General features: G+C 56.4%; 1 protein-coding gene across 5 annotated transcripts; it reads right to left on the minus strand.

Annotated features, from left to right (window-relative positions):
* Positions 1-11,647: 11,647 nt before the first annotated feature.
* Positions 11,648-20,088, minus strand: ZNF467 (zinc finger protein 467). Of its 5 annotated transcripts, none has more exons than XM_047763570.1 (5): positions 19,814-20,088; positions 17,822-17,896; positions 17,320-17,436; positions 16,388-16,501; positions 11,648-13,495 (listed from the first exon to the last, which is right to left on the minus strand). In XM_047763570.1, exons 2-5 carry the CDS (start codon positions 17,853-17,855, stop codon positions 12,006-12,008), a joined length of 1,755 nt encoding a protein of 584 aa, XP_047619526.1. In that variant the 5' UTR covers positions 17,856-17,896; positions 19,814-20,088; the 3' UTR covers positions 11,648-12,005. The 5 variants fall into 5 exon arrangements, with proteins under 5 accessions (XP_047619526.1, XP_047619530.1, XP_047619529.1 ...); XM_047763574.1 differs by lacking the exon at positions 19,814-20,088 and adding an exon at positions 18,049-18,507; XM_047763573.1 differs by lacking the exon at positions 19,814-20,088 and adding an exon at positions 18,015-18,507.
* Between the last annotated feature and the right edge of the window lie 233 nt (positions 20,089-20,321).

Below are 20,321 nucleotides of genomic sequence, written 5' to 3' on the forward strand. Positions count from 1 at the left end.
AATTCCTATTTATTTATTTAGGCCACACTTGTGGCCTATGGAAGTTCTCGGACCAGGGGTCAAATCCAAGCCATAACTGCAGCCTATGCCCCCACAGTGGCAATACCCACTGCACTGGGCTGGGGATCCAGCCCGCACCCCGCAGAGACATCACTGGATCCTTAACCCGCTGTGCCACAGTGGGAACGTCCATCTTCTCCACTTTAAAGGTAAATGTTTCTGGCTTGGTGGTCGGGGCCACTTACACAGATTCAGTCTGGAGTGGGACCTGGCATTGGTGTCTGTCTGTCCGTCTGCCACTCTATCACGTATCTGTTGACTTTCAGGTGGTTGCAAGCAGAAAAGGAGACTCTTCTTAGTCTGGGGTGCCTCTCACCACCCATCAGGTTGCCTGGGGACCAATTCCTCTGTCAAACAAAGGCAGAGCGGCTGCATTTAGGCAATTCCGATTTAGGAGGCAGTTGCTGGGATCTGGTAGGAGCTTCAGTTCCAGGGCCTTGGCGCCATCTGCAGGGAAGGTCGAGCGATTTACAGACCAAAGCCTCTGCTGGTGGGTCCAAGGAAGGCTGAGAAGCCAGGACATCAGCACCTCCTATTCCTAAATAATTTAAAGGAACCCCTCAAAGTTTCCACTGTCCGTGCAGGAGGACATCCTGTGTGTGGTTCCTGGATGTGGGGCGAGCACCTGTCTTACTGTTGTCATGTTCCTCTGCCTAAAGCACAGCTTGCTGCCAGTGGTGGGGTGGGGGAGGGGGTGGGCAAGTGGCACCAGCATCCTTCAGAGACTCCCCACTGACAATGGAATCAAGTCTCAGGTCTTACCCTGACATCCAGAGCCTTCCATGAGCTGGCCTTGACTTAGGTGAACAATCTGAATGCAGAGGGGAAGGTCAAGGTGGAGGAACACGGAGACCTGGGTCCCTCTTCTCATCCATCTACCAGACTGTGGGCCGGCACTAAATGGGAGGGGAGAGCTTCAAAGTGGGTGAGGTATTAAAGTTTTGGTTAGTGCAGGCCAGAATTTTTCTTTTTTTTCTTCTTCGTATGGCCACATCTGTGGCATATGGAAGTTGCCAGGGCCCTGGGAGTCGAATCAGAGCTGAAGCTGCTGGCCTACGCCACAGCCGCAGCAATGAGGAATCTGAGCTGCATCTGCAACAGCTTGTGGCAACTCCAGATCCTGAGTGAGGCCAGGGATCAAATCCGCATCCTCATGGAGAAACATCGTGCTCTTAACCCACTGAGCCACAGTGGGAATTCCAGACCAGGCCTGACGCCTTCATAATTGAACACAAGGCTCTTCAAACACCCAAGACATGAGGGTTCCACCTGCGTGATGGTCCAGGAGCAGGTGTGGTAGTGGTCAACGAAGACGGCTGTGACCCTTCCCACCCAGTCTGCTCACTGCTTTGTATGCAACTTTGCAGCTGCTCCCTCCAGTGGGTGCCCACCTCTTGAACCTGGGTTGGCCTTGGGTCTTGACTTGATCAAGGGAACATACTAGAAGTGATATTTGCATATTCTGGAGCCGTTAGCTCCAGAGCCCCTTACAGATTCTGCTCCCGCCGCTGGGGATAAGAGTTGCCACGTCAGGAAGTTCAGGACAGGCCTCTGCAGCGGGAGAGGGGCCCCAGCGGGCACCGACCACCAGACACAGAAATGAGGCCAACCTGGACATCTAGGCCCAAAGCCGCAAGATGATAGCAGCAGGATGAAAGACCCCGGCTGGGGCCAAAAACGTCCTCAGGGCCCAGACTGCACCGCTACCCCACGGAACTGTGAGCAGGGAGCGGTGGGCACTTTGGGTCACTCAGTGTTGGAATGAGAGTCACGCAGCAGTGGAAACCCAATACAGTGGAGACGGGCATCTGACAGAATGGGCTTGAATGTGATGGTGGGAGAAAAAGGAAAGTTGCTTCTCGCTTGCCACTGACCCAGCCCAGCTCATTTAATGAACTGGTCACCTTTGCAAAAGGCAGGTACCCTGGGGTCGCTGGCAAGGTCCTCAATATTTCCCGTTCTCAAATGCCTCAGTACCCACTTGACTTCAAACAGACAATTCAAGGGAGTTCCCATTGTGGCTCAGCAGGTTAAGAACCTGACTGGTATCCATGAAGATGTGGGTTCAATCCCCGGCCTCACTCAGCAGGTTAAGGATCCGGTGTTGCTGTGAGCTGTGGTGTAGGTTGCAGACACGGCTCAGATCTGGTGTTGCTGTGGCTCTGGTGTAGGCTGACAGCAGTAGCTCCAGTTCAACCCCTAGCCTGGGAACCTCCATATGCCACTCATGCAGCCCTAAAAAGAAAAATAGACAATTCGAGTTTCTGGGCACCTCTCCTTCCCACTCAGCAGCTGTTCCTCCAGTCATCCCTCTTATGGAGCTATCGAAAATGCCAAAGACCGTTCTCTAACCCCTGATGGGTGGTGACTAGCACTGGCCCCAGGAGGAGAGGAGAAGCCTGTGACCTTGACTGAGAATAGAAGCAGGGATGACGGGTGAGCTGTCCCTGCTGTGTTTCTGCCCTGAAACAAAGCACAACAAAGGCAGATGAGACACAGTGGCATGTGGGCCCAGCTGCAGCTGGAAATGAAGAGCCTCCATCACTCTAACTCATGGCTGAACCCATAGAGGCCCTGGGCTCTGGTTAAAACCCAGGTAGGCTCCCCCAGGGGTGTACTCTGGTGCCCCTGCCCAGCCTCTGGACTCGGAGGTGATGGTGGGGGGTAGAGGGGTCCTTTGGTTAATTATAGCTCCTGATCTGGTCCCAGCCCTTCAGCCCACTTACGGGAGGTTCGAATACCCCCCTCTCCCGAGCCGGCTGAACAGATTGGGGGTTGAAGGGCCCAGGGGGTGATTATCCTATCCTCATGGTGGGTCCCCAGTTGCCCTTAGGCTCCTCCCCTGGTGGAGAACCAGACACCTGCCAGCAAGGTCTGCCCTGCAAAACCATGCATTCCATCTTTCCCTCCTTCCCCCCACCCCCACCCAGTCCCTTGGGAGCCTCCATCTTTTTTCAGGCCTCTGTTCTTACAGGTGCAGGATGAGGGGTTAAAATTTCAGAGAACAGGGATCTTCAAGCCAGCTTCAGGGGCCATGAAGGCTGTGGGTGTGCCTGGGGTGGGGATGGGGGTGCACATGAAATCACATGCTAACTGTTGTTTCTTTTTTCTTTTTTAATTTTAGGGCCGAACCTGCAACATATGTAAGTTCCCAGGCTAGGGGTCGAATGCCACAGCTACAGCCACAGCCACGCCAGACCCGAGCCACGTCTATGACCCACACCACAGCCTGTGGCAACACCAGATCCTTAACCCACTGAGTGAGCTCAGGGATTGAACCTATGTCCTCATGGATACCGGTTGGGTTCGTAACCTGCTGAGCCACATGAGAACTCCTGCAAACGGTTGTCTCTGTGCACATTTTTCTGGGGAGAGTTTCAAACATCTTAGCAACGTACTCGGTGGTCCACAGGAGGTCTACAAAGTTCCCAGGCCCTCCCAAACTAATATTTTTGGTTTTCCTTTCTGCATCCTCTCCCAAGGGAGACACCCTCCTCCTCTCAGTCTGTGTGCTGTCTTCTCACCGGGTACCGGGCATACGGAGCATCTGGAGGAATCACACACAAAGGCCACATGTTTCAAAGCACCTGATAAAACGGGGGAGAAGTAGAGTATGTGAGATAACACCAGACCCCTACCTCGGGGGGTTGCACCTGAGCAGTCAATTTAGCTTCAGCATTCTAGAAGCCAGGGGCAAAATGGATTGCTGAATATTTATTCTCTCTCCAGATTTAGGCTCTGGCTGTGACCGTGACTTAGCCTGAAGCTAAGACTCTGAAAAGGCGGATTCTAGGATCTAAGGAGGGGAGAGATGGGCGGGCCTTGCAAAGGCTCCGCCTCTTCCAGCTACACAGTCCAGCAAGCATCCAGTGAGCCTACGAGGGGGCCGGACTCGCCCCCACTCGGCCTGAGGGACCAGACCTCACCCACAGAACAGCTCCACCGTCTAAACCTTAGTTTCCTTCCCTGTGAAACAAGGATAATCAAGGGAACCTCAGAGGATTAAAAGAGCCGAGGTCACGATAAGCACTCGGCAAGTTTTATTTATATTATTATTATTATTATTTTAATTTCAGGTGTTAGGAAGCCCACCTGACTGACGTGGCCTTGGGTACCTACAGGAGGAGATCCCTGAGGCTGGGCCCTCGGGAGAGACCACCCGGAGGAGGCCCCATCCGGGCTGGAAGAGGAGGTAGGATTTGAAAGGGGAGTCAGGGTGGGTGGACACTTCGTGATGGAGAAACCAAGGGGAGGCAGGGAGGGGAAAGACCCGGCCGACTGGGGGGACAAGAGCAAGATCATTTAGGGCTGGGGAGGGTTTGGACCCAGGAGGTTGGGGAAATAGGTTTAAAAGATTTCTGGGGGTGGGGGCAGTGGCAGAGGGCCTTAAGTTAAAACCCCAAACATTTACTGAGTGCTGGCTGGGCAACAGATGCCACGCTGGATGCTGGGGAAGCTTGCGACCCACAGAGGGAGCGGGACGCATCCACTGGGACAGAAGACAATGTGCCAACTGTGCCAACTGCAGAACTTGGATATGCCGACAGAAGACACGTCTAAATTGTAGGAAGTGACCGAAGGTTTCTAGGCTGGGGAATAACAAGCTAAAAGAAGGACCGACCTAACAGTCGGAGAATCAATTGGAATGTGGGAGAAGCTGGAGGCCAGACTGGACAGGAGGTATGGATGGAGGGTGGTCAGCAAGCCTGGGCTCAGCTTGTGCTGTGAGGACCGGACAGCATGGGGACCAGCAGGAAAGGATCTGAGGACCAGCTGCTTGGAGAGAACTAGCCTCACCCCCAAGATATGGCCCTCCTGGGAGGAAGCTGGGGCACAAGGCAAAGTCCTGGGGGCCCTGGAAGCCCTGCAGGGAAACCTTGAGCCAAGAAAGCCCAGCGAAAGAAAGGGGTGCTACCCTGTAGGAGCTGCCTGGCAGGCTTGGGGGGAGCCGAGTCCAGCATCCGGAAAGCCTGAAGCAGCTCATGGCGCCCTCGTGCTGTTACATCATGACATCATGTGATGATGCTACGCAAGCCTTGGATGGAAATCCACGTCCTGGGAAGGACCAACTACGTCCCAGCCCTGAGGCTGACCTCGTCCTGCCTTAAAGTTCGGTTCTCTGTCAGGTGGTTGGGAAGGTGGTTCCTAAAAGCCATCTGAGGACAATGCCTTGTCGTGAGGGCCCCCAGAGTCCCTGCCTTTGAAAGCCCTGCTTCTTCATGACATGAGGCCATGGCGCGGCCTTTGCCAGCCTTTCCCCAAATAACTGCTCCCAGGAAAGGACAGAGGTCCCCATTCATGACAGAGCAGTCACCTCTGATTGGGGTGAAGTACAGGCTTGTCTCTGGTCACCAAAACACCAAGAAGCTAGAGAGCTTGCTCCCCACCCGAAGGCAGGGTGGGGGTCTCCATGGGCTTTTGGAGTCGCTTTCCGTCCCCCATGCTGTGACCACACACCAGGTCCCACCACAACGCCAAAGGGGAGCTCTCGAGTCTCAGGGGCCAGGAAAAAACCTTCGCTGTTGGAGGCCAGTCCATCCTGCTTCAGTCTGCCGGCCGCTGTCCCTCCGCGTGCGGTCCAGAAGCCCCCAGCTCAGCACATCTCTGAGCCACCTCCACACGGCTCCTCCGTCTAATGTTTCCCCACAGACAAACCCTGGATCCGGCTGGCGCGCGCGCGCGCACACACACACAGTTACAGAAACACTGACAAAATAGTCACGTTTGATAGAAGAGACCACGGTTCCCAGCTGCTCCTACCATCTCCTAAGTCAACTGTGCTTTTTCTTTGTTTACAGTCGTGTCGAAGCTACTTTCCTGTTATAGAAACGAGGGAATATAAATTTTAAAAATTGCTCGTAGAATAAAGGAACAAGGAGTGACATTTCGGTCACTGCCATTTCTGGAACGCTCTGGTGCCTCATCTGCGAAGTGTTTCCCAGCCTGTCCGGGGGAAGGTGGAAGTCGAGTTGGCTCTGAGCTGGGCTGTCCACGCCCCCCTCCCTCCTCCGTGGAGCCAGCCCACCCCCACCCTCCAACGCCAGGAGCCTGCATTTCAGTCTCTCCTCCTCCAGCTGGCACAGCATCTCAGTGGCTGTCCCTGTGATGGGCTGAAATGTGTCCCCTAAAGGATATGCTGGAGTCCCCACCCCTCATACCTGTGAATGTGACCCTATCTGGCAATGGGGTCTTTGCAGATGTAGTCAAGGTAAGATGAGGTCATTGGGGTGGCCCTGATCCAACATGACTGGGTCCTTAGGAGGAGACGAGACACAGAGACAGACAGACACGGAGAGAGGAGGCCACGTGAGCACAGAGGCGGTGGTTGGACTGGTGAGGCCACAAGTCAATGAACAGCAGGGGTTGCCAGCTACACCAGAAGCTGGGAGTGAGGCCAGGAACAGATCCATGCCAGAAACTTCGGAGGGAACGTGGCCCCGCTCTGATCGATTTTGGGCTTTTGGCCTCCAGAACTGAGAGGATAAATGTCTGTTGTTTTCCTTCCCCAGTTTGGGTGCTTTGCTCCAGGCCCTGAAACAAACACTGTGCCTTTGGCGAAGGAGTCCGGGAGCACAGACCCAGCTTTTCAGCCTCTGCTCTATGGGCATCGGGGAGGCCAGCAGGGCCGGGGAGGCAGGCAGACAAGTGTCAGGCCATATAGTGGGACCCAGAGGTGGGCTGGGCTGGACGGTGTCACTAAAGCCTGTGACATAGGCTCTTGTCCCAGTTACAAGCCGGTTATAGCGGACAACCACCCTTCCACATTCCCGCCTGAGGGGACGCCATGGTCCGCAGTCAGTTCTGGAAAGGGCACATTTTCCAGCTGATACACAAGCTCACTTTCAATTGTTTCCTGCTTCTTCTCAGGGGTCTGCCACCAGGAAACATGGCTCGGCTTTTCCTTTCCAGGGAGACAGACAGTCTGTCAACGATGCGGCAGGTGAATGCGACCACGTGCCCACTTGGCTGAGAGCCTAGTCCGAGGAGGGGAGTCTGTGCAATCCCCCCCCAACCCAGGTGCACTTCCCTGCTCCTCACCCTTCACCCATGGCCCTTGGCTTACTTCCCTTCCACCCAGACCACTAGACGCACCCACTGAGTGCCCTGAAAACCATGAACAGGAGGAAGCCTCTCTGCAAGGAGACAGCATTTGTTGCTTAAAAGTACGGCTCTAGGAGTTCCTGTCATGGCTCAGTAGTGAACAAATCTGACTAGCATCCATAAGGACACAGGTTTGATCCCTGGCCTTGCTCAGTGGGTTAAGGATCCAGCGTTGCCATGAGCTGTGGTGTAGGTTGAAGACGTGACTGGGATCCTGCATTGCTGGGGCTGTGACTGTGGTGTAGGCCAGCAGCTGCAGCTCAGATTCGACCCCTAGCCTGTGAATCTCCGTATGCCGCAGATGCGGCCCTAAAAAAAAGTAAAGCTACGGCTCTAGGGAAATGTACATCAAAATCACAGTGAGAGGAGTTCCCCAGTGGCCTAGTGATTAAGGATCCAGCGTTGTCACTGCTGTGGCACAGCTTCAATTCCTGGCCCAGGAAATTCCACATGCTGCTGGAGGAAAACAAACAAACAAAACAAAACCCAAACCAAAACAAAAAGCCTGCAGTGAGAGATCACTGCGCACCTGTTAAAATGGCTACCGTCCAAAAAACCCAAGATGACAAGTGTTGGTGAGGAAAACCCGGAACCCTTGAGCGCTGTTGGTGGGTGCAGAAAACGTGCCTTTTTAAAGCACGGCTCTAGAATCAAACCACCAGGTTGCTTTCCGTCACATATTCTGTGTGACTCGCCCAAGTAATTGAGACTCTTTGAGCTGCTTTTACCTCATCAGAAAAACTCTATCGAGGACAACAATGCCCACTCAGAGGGTGGTGGAGAGGACAGGGCAGCGCTTGTCGAGCCTGGAATTCGTAGAGTCCTTAGCACCAAGCAAGTCTTGGAGACATTTAAATTTATGACTGCTGCTATTATCCCCAGCATCTCACAGACTCACAGCGATGCATGTTCGTGGACTGAAGGAAGGAAGGAATGACCCTTTCAAATGGCCTAATTGCTCTATGCTCAGTTTCCACATCTATAAAATGGGAACAGTAATGACAGTTACTGTGGATTGGGCTGTGTTAATATATATGTAAAGAACTTAGGTCAGGGCCAGGCACATAGCAGGCAAGAGATGTATATTAGCTACCGCTATTATTCAGGTCATAACAACCAGCCCTCTTTCACTGCCTGCCCCTTCCCTCGCAGTTTCTTCAGGGAGGTGTGGTGCAGGGGCCCGCTCCGTAAAGGGCTGCGAGGAAGCGTGTCCTGATTGATTGGTGCCTCGCTGGCAGAGGACCTGCAACGGGGTGTAGTAGCGATGTGCGGGTGGCTTGGCACTGGCCCTGAGCTAGACAACTTGTTCTCATTGCAAACAGGATGCAAATACAGTCTGGTGCTTAATTTCTTTGCGCTGTTCTAGGTTCCTCCCACCTCTCCCTGTCTCTTGCAGCCCTCACCTTCTTCAAGACTCGCCAGGACCCTCCTCCTAGCAAAGCCACCCTCACTGCTCCAGCCCACACCCTTCCCTGCTCCAAACTCCTCCAACACCTGTATCCTGTAGAACAGAGTGTAACCCCGGCCCACAACGCTGCTCATGACCATCTGCGTGTTTTGTGAAACTCAAGCATCTCTCCATCTCATGTCGTGGTTTGTATCTTGGCTTTTTCTTCTTTGGAGCGTCCCAGAGCAGCCAGCATTCTGGGCCTCAAAGCCACCCACTGCCCATCTTATATCTGGACTATAAATACCCCGAAGTCAGGATCTTCTGTTCAGTTCCCCACAGCGTTTGCACAAGGCTGGGAAGACTGTGAAGCTCACCGGCCTTTCTGGGTGGAGTGGACGGTAATGCCACTGATTCGGCTGAGCCTGGGAAACACCTGGAATCTTTAACTCAAGATTTGCAGGGATCGAGTTCCCATTGTGGCTTAGCAGTAATGAGACCAACTAGTATGTATGAGGACGCGGGTTTGATCCCTGGCCTTGTTCAGTGAGTTAAGGATCCAGTGTTGCCATGAGCTGTGGTGTAGGTTGCTGACGAGGCTCAGATCCAGCTTTACTGTGGCTGTGGTGTAGGCTGGCTGGCCACTGCAGCTCCGATTGGACCCCTAGCTTGGGAACTTCCAAATGCCATGAGTGTGGCCCTAAAAAGACCAAAAAAAAAAAAAATTGCAGAGATGTCCAGCAGGCCACTCTGACCATCATTTCTCTTTCAACCCTGCAGAGGGAGAGGAAGGAGAGACTGGAGGAGCCCACACAGAAAATTCTCTGTCCTCCTAATTTTGTAAGAGGCAGACTCCACTAAAGCCTGGATCAAGGACTTAAGTCTACCTGCTTCATTTTGCTCCGATTCCACTGCTGCCAAACACCCTCTTTATCACTAGTTTAGCTTCCAAAGCACAGTGTTACCTGGATGGAAAATAGGTGCATTCAGAGGATCTGAACATTTTCTGACACAAAGCACACCAGCTAAGGGCTTACAGGGATCCCCTGCTTTTTGAAAGTTCGCTTTACACCACTTCACTTTGACAAAAGACCTCTGTTAGTACCTGCTTTTAGGACCAAAAGGCACCAGAAGAGGGGTTTTTGCCTTTACGAAAAGCTTGAATAGCGTCCAGCATTGGTTTTGCCCTCACGAGGCAGCGCATCCCTAAGCAGCGAGGGTGACCCTGCAGAACTCCTTCCTGGGAACCATGCTCAGCATCTTAGAGGCAAGCCACCAGAGTCTTGACCCGCGTCTGAGAGCATCTGTGTTTCGTCTCCATTTATTCTGCGCATGCCTCCGCAAATGTCCTAGGGTGATTGTTTCTTCACTTTACACCATTCTGGCTTCTGAAAGGTTGCACAGGAACGCTCTCCTTTCAGACAGCCGAGGAAGCCTGCATTGAAGAAGCCTGGCTGGCTACTTCACTGACCATCTCCCCTCCTCCTCAGAGTGGAAAGGCAACAGCAGCTTAGGAATGGAGCAGTGTGAGATTTATGAGCCAGTTCACAGGGGTGGTGCTCGAAGGAGCCAGCTGAGCCCTGGGGATGGTCTCGAAGCCCCAAGTGGGCGAGAGGCACTGTCCTCTGTCCTCTGCTGTGCTCTGACTCAGGAGGGCAGCCGGCTTCTTTCTCCCTCCCCCAGCACAGTGGTCAGCACCAGAATGGCTGTGGGGCTGGGTTCCATCTAAGATTGCCCAGGTCTTGCATATTTAGAAGACTGGGATAGGAAGGCGGCGGGAGCCTGGAAAAAGGACCAGGGGGAGGGGCGACGCCCTTGCCCTGTGCACCCATCCTCTGGCGCTAACTTTAGAGGGGTTCTCATCCTGTGAACCTCCCTGGATTTTTCCTAGATTTTGGATGCAGCTCCACAAGCCCTCTGTGCCAGCCCTACACCCACACCCCTTCCTCCTGAAAGCTCTGAGAGGGTGGGGTCCTGTCTGTCTTGCTTGGTATTGCTTCCCAATGCCTAGTGCCATGCTTGGCACATAGCAGGCATCCAGTATATATTTGCTAGGGTTATTTTTGGTGGTAGTGACATTAGAATTTTAAAGGGCCTCAGTTCTCATCAACGTCAATAATCTTACATTAATGAGAAAGCAGAGGCACAGGAAAATGAGGGCTCTGCTTCAAGTCCTACGAGAGGCTGAAGAGGAGTTCTTTGGGGGCACAGTGGATTAAAGATCTGGTGTTGTCATGGCAGTGGCTTGGGCTGCTGCTGTGATGGCTTTGATCCCTGACCCAGGAACCTCCATGTACCACAGGCATGGCAAAAAAAAAAAAAAAAAAAAAAGAGGCTGAGGAAAAGTCAAAGGTAAGTCTTCTCACTCCAACACCAACACCTTCCCCCATCACCAGCCAGCTCAGCTCTCCTGTGTGCCTAGGCTGGGGAAGCACAGCTACAGAGATGTCTGGATCATGCATCCATCATAAAGACAGAACTTACTGGGGAGTTCCCTTGTGGCACAATGGGTTAAGGATCTGGCAATGTCACTGCAGCAGCTCAGGTTGTTGCCGTGGTACAAGATCTATCCCTGGCCCTCAAACTTCCACATGCCGCAAGCAAGGCTAAATGAATGAATGAATAAATAAATAAATAAATAAAATATCAAAGAGAGAACTTAATGGAAAGTGTGAGGGGAAGCAGCCTTCCTCTGTCACTAATGTCCTTTCTCATGGAGAATGGCAGGTGGGACTGCTGTTCTGAGATCCCCTTGGGAGAGCCGCAAACAGTGGCAGAGCACCAGCGCTCCAGAGCCCAGGGTGGCGGTGGTACAGTGGCATCTCTATGGGAATGGCCGAGGAGAGGCTTGCCCCTCTCTTTGCATCCCCTATGGTTCTGGCCTTGGCTACCTGGCATGAGAAATATATACTTATGTTTCTTCCTTGTCCTATCGACTTAGCAATTAGCTGTATGGTATTTTTGTTTGGTGGAGCCCATTACCAGCAGCTGGCTAAAGTTAAGTTGCCCGGTGTGGGAAGGGAGTAGTGTCTGTGTGGGTTAAGGCGGGAGACTGGATAAAATAAGGGTTCCATCTTCCAACTCACTTAACAGCCCCAGAACCTTCAGATTTTCATTTTAATGAAACTCTAACTATATGGATAACCGTTCTTTCCCTCGCCCCGAAGAGGTTCCTGACTTAGTCCTTGGCCAAGAGTGGTCCAGGAAATGACTGCTTTCTGATGAGGTCTCTTGGTGGGGCCTTCCAGGGGCTCAGGCCTGAAATGTTCCCAGCAAGCGTTCGCTCTTAGCCTGGCTTTGTCACCGTCAAAGCCGTTTATCTTTTCCAGTCTTCTCCCCAGCAAGATGGAGCGGCAAGGAAAATGGCCAGCAGGAATCCAGGTCGCCACCCTCACTTGCCCAGGAGGTGTGCCAGGCACGGGTCCCCGGATCCAGTGAGCCAAAGGCAAAGGCAGGGTCAGAAGAGGAGTGTGGGCGCCGCCACCTCGGTGGGAGTGGGCCAGGCTGGGGCCGAGAGGTCGGATTCGGAGGCCGGGTGGGCGGCTCCGCCGTGGATGCGCTCGTGTCGCACCAGGTGAGTCTTGCGGCTGAAGCTCTTGCCGCACTGCGGGCAGGAGAAGGGGCGGGAGCCGGTGTGGATGGCCTGGTGGCGGACCAGGTTGGTTTTGGAGCTGAAGCGACGGGCGCATACGGCGCAGGCGTGGGGCCGACTGCCCGTGTGCACCGCCTGGTGGCGGCCCAGGTGCGACTTGCGGCTGAAGCGGCGGCCGCACTGGGCACAAGCGAAAGGCCTGGCGCCGCTGTGGGCCCTGGAGTGGGCCACCAGGTTGGGCCGCGAGCCGAAGCGGCGGCCACACTGCGCGCAGGCAAAGGGCCGTTCGCCCGTGTGCACCCGCCGGTGCCGCGCCAGGTGCTGCCCGTGGGCGAAGCCGCGCCCGCAGTCCGGGCAGAAGAAGGACCGCTCGCTCGTGGGAGCGCCCTCGGGCGCCGCTGCGCTCCGGGGCGCGCAGGCCAAGGGCTCAGCGGCGGCGGGGTCCACGGTGGCGCCCAGTGCGCACCCGTCGCATCCGAAAGGGCGCCCCCGGCTGCCGTGCAGACCCTGGTGCGTGGCGAGACTCTTCTTCCAGCTGAAGCTCAGGCCGCAGTCGGAGCAGGAGAAAGGCTTGGGCCCGGGAGGGGACGGGGCAGGGGAAGGGGGCGAGGCGGGAGCGTCGGGGCAGGGCGGGGCGCGGCCGGCCGCCTCGTGCACCCTCTGGTGCCGCACCAAGTGCTGCTTGTGCGTGAAGCTGCGGGCGCACTGCGCGCACTGGTAGGGCCTCTCGCCGGTGTGGATGCGCTGGTGGCGGATCAGGTGCGTCTTTTTGCGGAAGCGCTTCTCGCACTCGGGACAGGGGAAGGGCCGCTCGCCCGTGTGCGTCTTCTGGTGCGAGCCCAGGTGTATCTTCTGGCTGAAGCGCTTGCCGCACTCCGCGCACGGGTAGGGCCGCTCGCCCGTGTGCGTGCGCAGGTGGCGGGTCAGGTGAGCCTTCTTGCTGAAGCGCTTGTCGCACTCGGAGCAGGGGAAGGGCCGCTCGCCGCGGTGGCTGCGCTGGTGCAGCAGCATGTGCGCGCGCTGCGTGAAGCTGCGGCCGCAGTCCGGGCAGGCGCAGGGGCCCTCCCCGCGGTGCAGCCTCTGGTGCAGCCGCAAGGTCAGCTGGTCTCGGAACCGCCGCTCGCACTCCCCGCAGCCATAGGGCTTCTCCGAGGTGGGGACCCACCCGGCCAGCGCTAGCCCACCCAATGTCCCTGGGACCCCAGGCTCCAGCTTATACGTGGCGGCCAGAGGCCCCAGGTCAGGCGCTGGAAAGGGGCTGGAGATTAGTGACAGATGCTGAGGCCATTCCGCCTCTTCTTCTGCCTCCTGATCCTCCTCCTCCACCTTCACCTTCCGAATCATCCACTCATCCCCTGCAAGGTCAAAACAAGATGCGTCTGTTAAGTGCCACCTTTATTCATGCCACGTTTGTTTGCCAACAGGACCACTACTTCCGAGAGCCTGGAAGCCTAGCCTCTGCTCCTTCCACTCTGCTGGAAAGTTCCTGGGAATGACTAGATCCGAAGATCACTGTAAGTGTCCCCTCCTTGGCTTCGTGCCTCCGTAGCACATCCCTGGCTCTGCAGTAGGCAGCACGCACAAGGTTCAGTCCTCAGGTTTCACTCTGGGCGCATATGCCCACGTGGCCACCCCAGATCTTCCTCCAGCCCCCTCCTTTCTGGAACCACAGTCTCTAATCTCCAGTAGAGCAACTCCCTTCGTGTCCTGCAAATAGTCTACATCCCAGAAGGTTTATCACCAAACACCCCACCTTCCCAGATCTAGGCCCCCCCCCCCCCCCAACATTAGGCCACAAACCTCCTCCTCCTCCCAATGGGCTGGCCTTGGAAACTTGACTCACCTTTGGCGCCTCCCTGGCTTGCTAACCCTGCTCCAGTGGCCACAGAGTACCTTTGTATTCCTTCCTGTTGTTCCTCAAAGTCTCCCCCTGCTCCTTCTTTCCTGCCTCTACAGCCAGGTGGGAAATCCCAGTTCAAGAGGAGGACTGAGGGAGTTCCCTTTGTGGCTTAGCAGGTTAAGAACCCAACTAGTATCCATGAGGATGTGGGTTCGATCCCTGGTCTTGAAGTAGGTTAAGGATCCAGTATTGCTACAAAGCTTCGGCATAGGTCTCGGATGCGGCTCGGATCCTGCGTGGCTGAGGCCTAGGCTGGCAGCTGCAGCTCCAATTCAACCCCTAGCTTAGGAACTGCCTGCCATATGCCACAGGTGTGGCCCTTAAAAAAAAAAAAGGAGGATTGAATTTAATGGCCTTGGGGAACCGATGGATGGTGCCAACCTCTGGAGAAGCAAGGTGGTCCGTCTTGAGGAAGAGTTTTGAGATGGGTTCCTCCAGAGGGGCTTTGCAGTAGCCCAGCCAAGGGGAAGGGGCTCAGGGGCTAGATGGGACTGTCCACTTGGCCTCTCCTCTGGGACTCAGCAGCAGTGTGATCATGGTTGAGTCACTTAAGCTCTTTGAACTAAGGTTGTTAGCTTGCTTAGGTGTCAGGGTTGGTCTAGTTCACAGTTCCTAAATCTGGTGCCAGATCATAATCTTCTGGGAAGCTTTCACAAAATGCATCCATGTGAGCAAGGCCCATGAACCTGTTCTCTTTCTTTCAAGCTCCCCAAGTGATTCTTATTTGAGAACCTTGGAACCATGATGGGAGTTCTGGTCTGGCTCTAAAAGTCTGTAATAGCCTGAGTTTTGGTTACCACACATGGACTAGGACAATGAAATTTACTCCCGGTTTCTTTTTATTGGTCCATCAGTTCCAAATAGCTATATATCATACTGTGGTATCGCTTTTGTTTTCATTGTGCCACTCTTCTGCTAAAGAACCATCAACACCCCCTATGATTTATAGGATAAAATAAGTATAAAATAAGTTCTAGCTGCATCTGAGGCTCACCCCAACCTGGTCCAACTCTCTCAATACTCCCAGGCATAAACCTTTCACTTCAGGCAAGCTGGTCTCCTCCTACCCCAATTACATGTCAACTCTCCTACTCTGAAGTCTTTTTCTCAGCCTAGAATATTCCCCCCAACACACACACACCCATCGAGCTCACACACGTCTACACCTCTCTTAATATGGAGCAAAAGCCAACGAAATCTTTGGCGAGTCCAATGCATGAGGATCTTATATAAACACTTACTGTTGACATTTATACGCTTCCTTGTGACATGACTTTAATGTTATTCATTCATTCATTCTTCTTCTTTTTTAATGGATGCACCCACGGCATCTGGAAGTTCCCAGGCCAGGGACTGAATCTGAGCCACAGCTGCCAGATCCTTTAACCCACTGTGCCAGGCTAGGATCAAACCCTCGCCTCTGCAGTGACCTGAGCCACTACAGTCAGATTCTTAACCCACGGTGCCACAGCAGGAACTCCTGTTATTCATTCTTTTAGTCCTTGATTCTAACTCATATTGGAATCAGATTTTACTTTCTGGAGGGCAGTCATCTTGCCTTCTGTTTCTGTATGTGTCTGATAAAAATGAGGCCAGCTATCATGTAGTAAGTATCAGCTGGAAGTGAAGCACTGTATATAAACTCACAAACTCACAAAAACGCTGCGAAGAAGGTATGATTCCTGGTGAACAAACTGAGGCCTCTGGAGGTGAGGTGGCCAATCCAAGATCACTCAGCCAAAAACAAGGTGGAGCAAGGACTCAAACCAGGCCTATGTCCCTCTGGAGCCCATCTCTTTCCGTTCTACCAACCAGCCTAGGCCTAGTGGGCACTAACTAAACCCTTGCGGGCTAAGTGACGTGATTCAGGCAGACAGTGGCAAGGTGGGTGGCCATGGAAGGAAATGATGGGTGGGACTGTGGAGGGACAAACCAACTGTTTGGTTGCCTTGGGCGGCAGTAGGGAGTCAAATACAACAGATCTGTGGCATTTGGGAGCACGTCTGGGGAGAGACAAGGAAAAGGTTGATCAGTGTCACTTGTCTTCACGGGAATCATAATTCAAGTCATCAGCTGGAGGAGCCAGGATGGGAAGTGGAGACTTCCAGAGAATGTTGAGATGAGAGTGTGTTTCTCTGTGGTGAGCAGCCTCTCTGGTGCCCGGGTCTGGGGATGTAGAATTCCCTCTGGGTGCTGAAGCTTTATAGCAGAAAGGTGCCAGGACCTGATTCATCTTGGGTTGGAAGTGCCTGGAGGGGCTGCCTCATCAGATAGCTGCTAGGGAGCCGGCAGGGCTCTGCTTCCCCCAGCTGACCCCCTGCTGGGGTGGAGCAGTGGGAAGACTCACCTGGGCAGGAGCCCATGGGCTCAGCCTTCCGTGGCGCATACGCCCTGCTGCCTCTGCTGGGAGCTTCAGCTTGTTCAGTGGGGGCACCTTCCTCCGGCCTGGGGGCCTCACACCCTGGCAAAAAACAGGCTGCCTCAAGGACATGGCAGACATCAGAGATGGACAGAGGCCCCCCCAGTGCTGGAAGTAGGGGCTTTTGAGACCCCAGTTCCAGCCCCGCCCCCAGGCAGGGCTGCACCTCCCACATCGCACCTGCAGGGGCTGAATTCCCGGCTGCCCCAGGGCAATCTCAGGCCTCTTTAAGCAGGGCAGCCGCTAAGGTCTCTAAAGCCGTGCAGGTTGCAAGAGCCACAACTGCGAGGAGTTTCTGGAATATGTGTGTGTGCGACAGCGGAGGCAAGGAAAGGTCCCTCACTGAGGTGGACATGAGGCTCCTGGGAAGAGGACAGGTACCTCCCAGCACCAGATGGACCCCAGTTCCGAGGCCAAACACTGGAGAAGATGGCGATGGCGGAAAGCGGGTGATACACCTGCCGCAGGCATCTTCTCCCCGCACGGGCTTAGCGCCCCACCGCTGTCGAATCTCAACTTGCCCATTAAACTTCCTCTCTCGACCCTGCTTAATCCTCCAGGCTGCCCTGCCTCTGCCTACAGTGGTCTCCGGCCCCTTCGCCCCGTTCACGCCCCCAAAGCAATACCCTCGTCTAATGCAGGTCCTAAGTGTTCTTATTTCTACATTCATTGTTTGTTGACTCTCTGGCCTCACTAGGATTCAGCTCCAGGAAGGCAGGGATCTTTATCTACTTGGTCACTGCAGTATCCCAAATATCTAGAAGAGCACATGGCGTTTAGCGGGTGCTCCATAAATACTTGATGAACAAACGAAGGAAGACTCGACCCTGAGCCACGTTCCGTGGTCCCCACTTACTTACCTGAGCATGTGCCCAGCGCTTCCTCTTCCTGGGGAGGGGCCATGTGCTCCTGGCTGTTATGGGACCCTTCTCCAGGCTCGGTTTGAGGGGCCATCTCTGGCTGTCCCACAGAGAATCCTGTTACAGGCAAAAAGGATGGGTCCAAAGAAAGCGTGAGGTACGCAAGTGATCCGAGGTGGGGCCTCTTCCCTTCCCAGCCTGCCCAGGGGGTTTCCCCATTGCCTGGAAAGGAAGTGTCTCTTAACTGGCACAGACAAGGGACAGCCAGGCTCCCTAGAGGCCTGGCCAGGTATCAACCTCAGTCCCTTTGCACTGAGTCATGGACAGGTGACAAAAGACAACAGGTTTAAATATCCTGGTGTTCTGTGAACACACATGAGCATGAACCGTGTGGTGTAGCGCAGCCTCCAACATGGGCCAGGCATTCTTTCTAAGGAAACCGAAAAGGATGCTGCCCACTCCCCTGCCCCCAACCCAGGTTCCTTCGGTTCTGCTGGCTCACCCAGGGAGCTGAGGCCCTCCAAGGTCTCTCTCATGGCAACCCAGGGGAACTCCTCCTGGGCTCAGGCTCCGGACCCTAAGGAGAAAGCACATCCTTGTTCAGATTCTTCTCAGCTTCCACCTGAGCCCTGGCTCTGCCCAACCTCTCCCCATCAGCTGTCCCCAGGAGCTCCCAAGGTGATGTCCTCACACACAGGTGTGGGAAGGTGGATTTCAGAGAGCAGGGACCTTTGAAGGTGGCCTGAGAAGGCCTTGAAGTCATTTGTGCACACTGAATCCGGGTCAGCTCTGGAAATCAGTCTCGCCCCCACCTTCACCTGGCAGGTGTCTGGGAGCCAGCCCCAGCCCATCAGCGCTCTGCACCCCCTAGTGCCCGCGCCTGGGGATGTCGGGAATCACCCGCCTCTCTGGGGAGACGGTGAAGGGTGGGAGACCAGGGTGGGGAGAGGGGACCTTTGTTCCCTAGGCCCTCCAGCTGTCACAGCCTGAGCCGATGAAACATGAGCCAATCTAGGGCTGGAAGTGAGTATCACTATTGGGCCACTGGTGGGGAGGCCCTCAGAGCAGAGTCCTCACTGAAGGCAGGAAATTGTCCGGCTTCCTCTCCCCCAAACCCCACCTCAAATCCATCGCCCCTCCCCGCGGGGCTTTCCCAGGCTGGGACACCCGGTCCTCAAGCCCCCATCCCTGCTCTTCCTCCAGCAGCCTTCCCTCCAGCCCGCCCTCCTCCCGCTCCCTTCGCCTTCCGCCCTCCCTCTGCCGCCGCTGGCCGGCTCCCCGGCCCCGCCCCGGCCCCGCCCCGCCGGCCCCGCCCCCTGCCCGCCGCCCGCCGCCCGCCGGCCCACCCCTCGCGGCCCCCTCGGGTCTGCCCTCTGCGGCCACCGCCCCTCTGACCCTCCGCTGGGGCAGCCTCCGCGGCCGTGTTCCCCTCCCCCTCCCCAGGCTCAGGGCCGCCTTTCCCTTCCCTCCCGGTTCTCCCCCCCCTTCCCCTCCCCGGCCGCACACCCTCTCCCTTCCTTCCCCCTCCTCTTTTCCTTCCTCCCCAACACCGCCCTCCTCCTCCCGCCTCTCCCCTCCCCTCTCCCTCTCCTCCCCCACTCTGGTTTCCCTTCCTTCTTCTTTCCTCTCTTCACCTCAGTTCCCTCCCCCCTCCCCAGCCCTCCTCCCCCTCCCCCCACGCCACCCTCTCCCTTCCCCCTCCTTCCCTCCCTCCTTCCCTCCCGCAGCTCTCCTTCCCCTCCGAGGCCCCGGCTCCCTTCCCCCTCTGCCTCCCCAGCAGGCTCTCGCTTCGCTTCCCTTCCCTCCCCGTCCCCACTCCCCCGGACTGCTCTTCCCCTCCCCCTTCCGGCCCGCTCCCCGAGCTCCCCTCGTCCCCTGGCCCCCTGAGCCAGCCGCACCGCACACTCTGGACGGTCTCACCGGCCCTGCCCCTCCCCACCCCGTGTCCCCGCACACCTCCGCGTCCCCTCCCCTCTCTCTCAGGGGCTCCTATCCCCATTTCTGCTCCCCACTGACTTCTCGCCCCCTCCCAAGTTTTCCTCCCGCTCCGACCCCTCCCTCCACCCCTTCTGTCCCCCAGGGCCCCTCACCGGGACCTCACTCCACGTCCCGGCCGCTCGCGGCTCTGGGGCTCACCTGTCAGCGCCCTTCTCCCCGCCTCTCCCAAACACCCGATCCCCGCGCCTCGGTTTCCTCCCCTTCCCTTTGACCCCCTCCCGCTCCCTCTCCCCTCTCCTGAGACCCCCGACTCCCTCCCCTCCGGAGCCTCCCACCGGACTCTCACCCCGGCCCCCTTTCCCCAGCCCCCGCCCATCCCTCCGGATCCCGTCTCGCCGCTCCTCCTGAAGCCCTGACCCCCCCCCCCCCAGCCGGGTCCCCTTCCCTAGTCCCATCCCCTCCCTCTTCCAGCCCTTGCCCCTCCCTGCCCTCGCCCCCCTCCGACCCCACCCCACACCCTCCGGCGCTCCAGGCGCCTGCACCCCGGGGCTGTCACCTGCACTGCGCGGGCGGTGGCTGCGAGTGCGGGTGTGGCCGGGAAGCACCTCCACGGCCCGTATCCGGGGGGACGGGCGGGCGGCCGGGTCTCCCCGCAGCTGCTGCCTGGACCCGGGCGCCCCCGACTCCTCGGCCGGCGGGCTCCGCTCGCGATGGCGCCCGCTGCCTGCAGCTCGGGTGCGGACTGCCCGCAGACTGACAGACTGACAGCCCCGAAACTTCGCGGGGAGGGGAGAGGAGAGGAAAAGACGCGGAGGGAGCGGGAGCGGGGAAGCGGCGCCCGGGAGGGGGAGGAGAACGAGGAAGCGGGAGGGGACAGGGGGCACCCGGTGGGGGAGGTCGGGGGCTGGGTGCCCCGGAGTGGGGACGATGCCCAGCGGGGTTAGGCGGTCAGGCGACGCGCTGGGGGGGACGACGGCCAGCAGGAGGTGATGCAAAGTGGGCGCTAAGGGACGGGGGAAGGAAAGAGGGGGGAGGAGAGTGGGGGGAAGGGGTGGAGGAGGGAG

The sequence above is a fragment of the Phacochoerus africanus genome, chromosome 16 (genome assembly GCF_016906955.1).
Source record: "Phacochoerus africanus isolate WHEZ1 chromosome 16, ROS_Pafr_v1, whole genome shotgun sequence".
Classification (NCBI taxonomy): domain Eukaryota; kingdom Metazoa; phylum Chordata; class Mammalia; order Artiodactyla; family Suidae; genus Phacochoerus; species Phacochoerus africanus.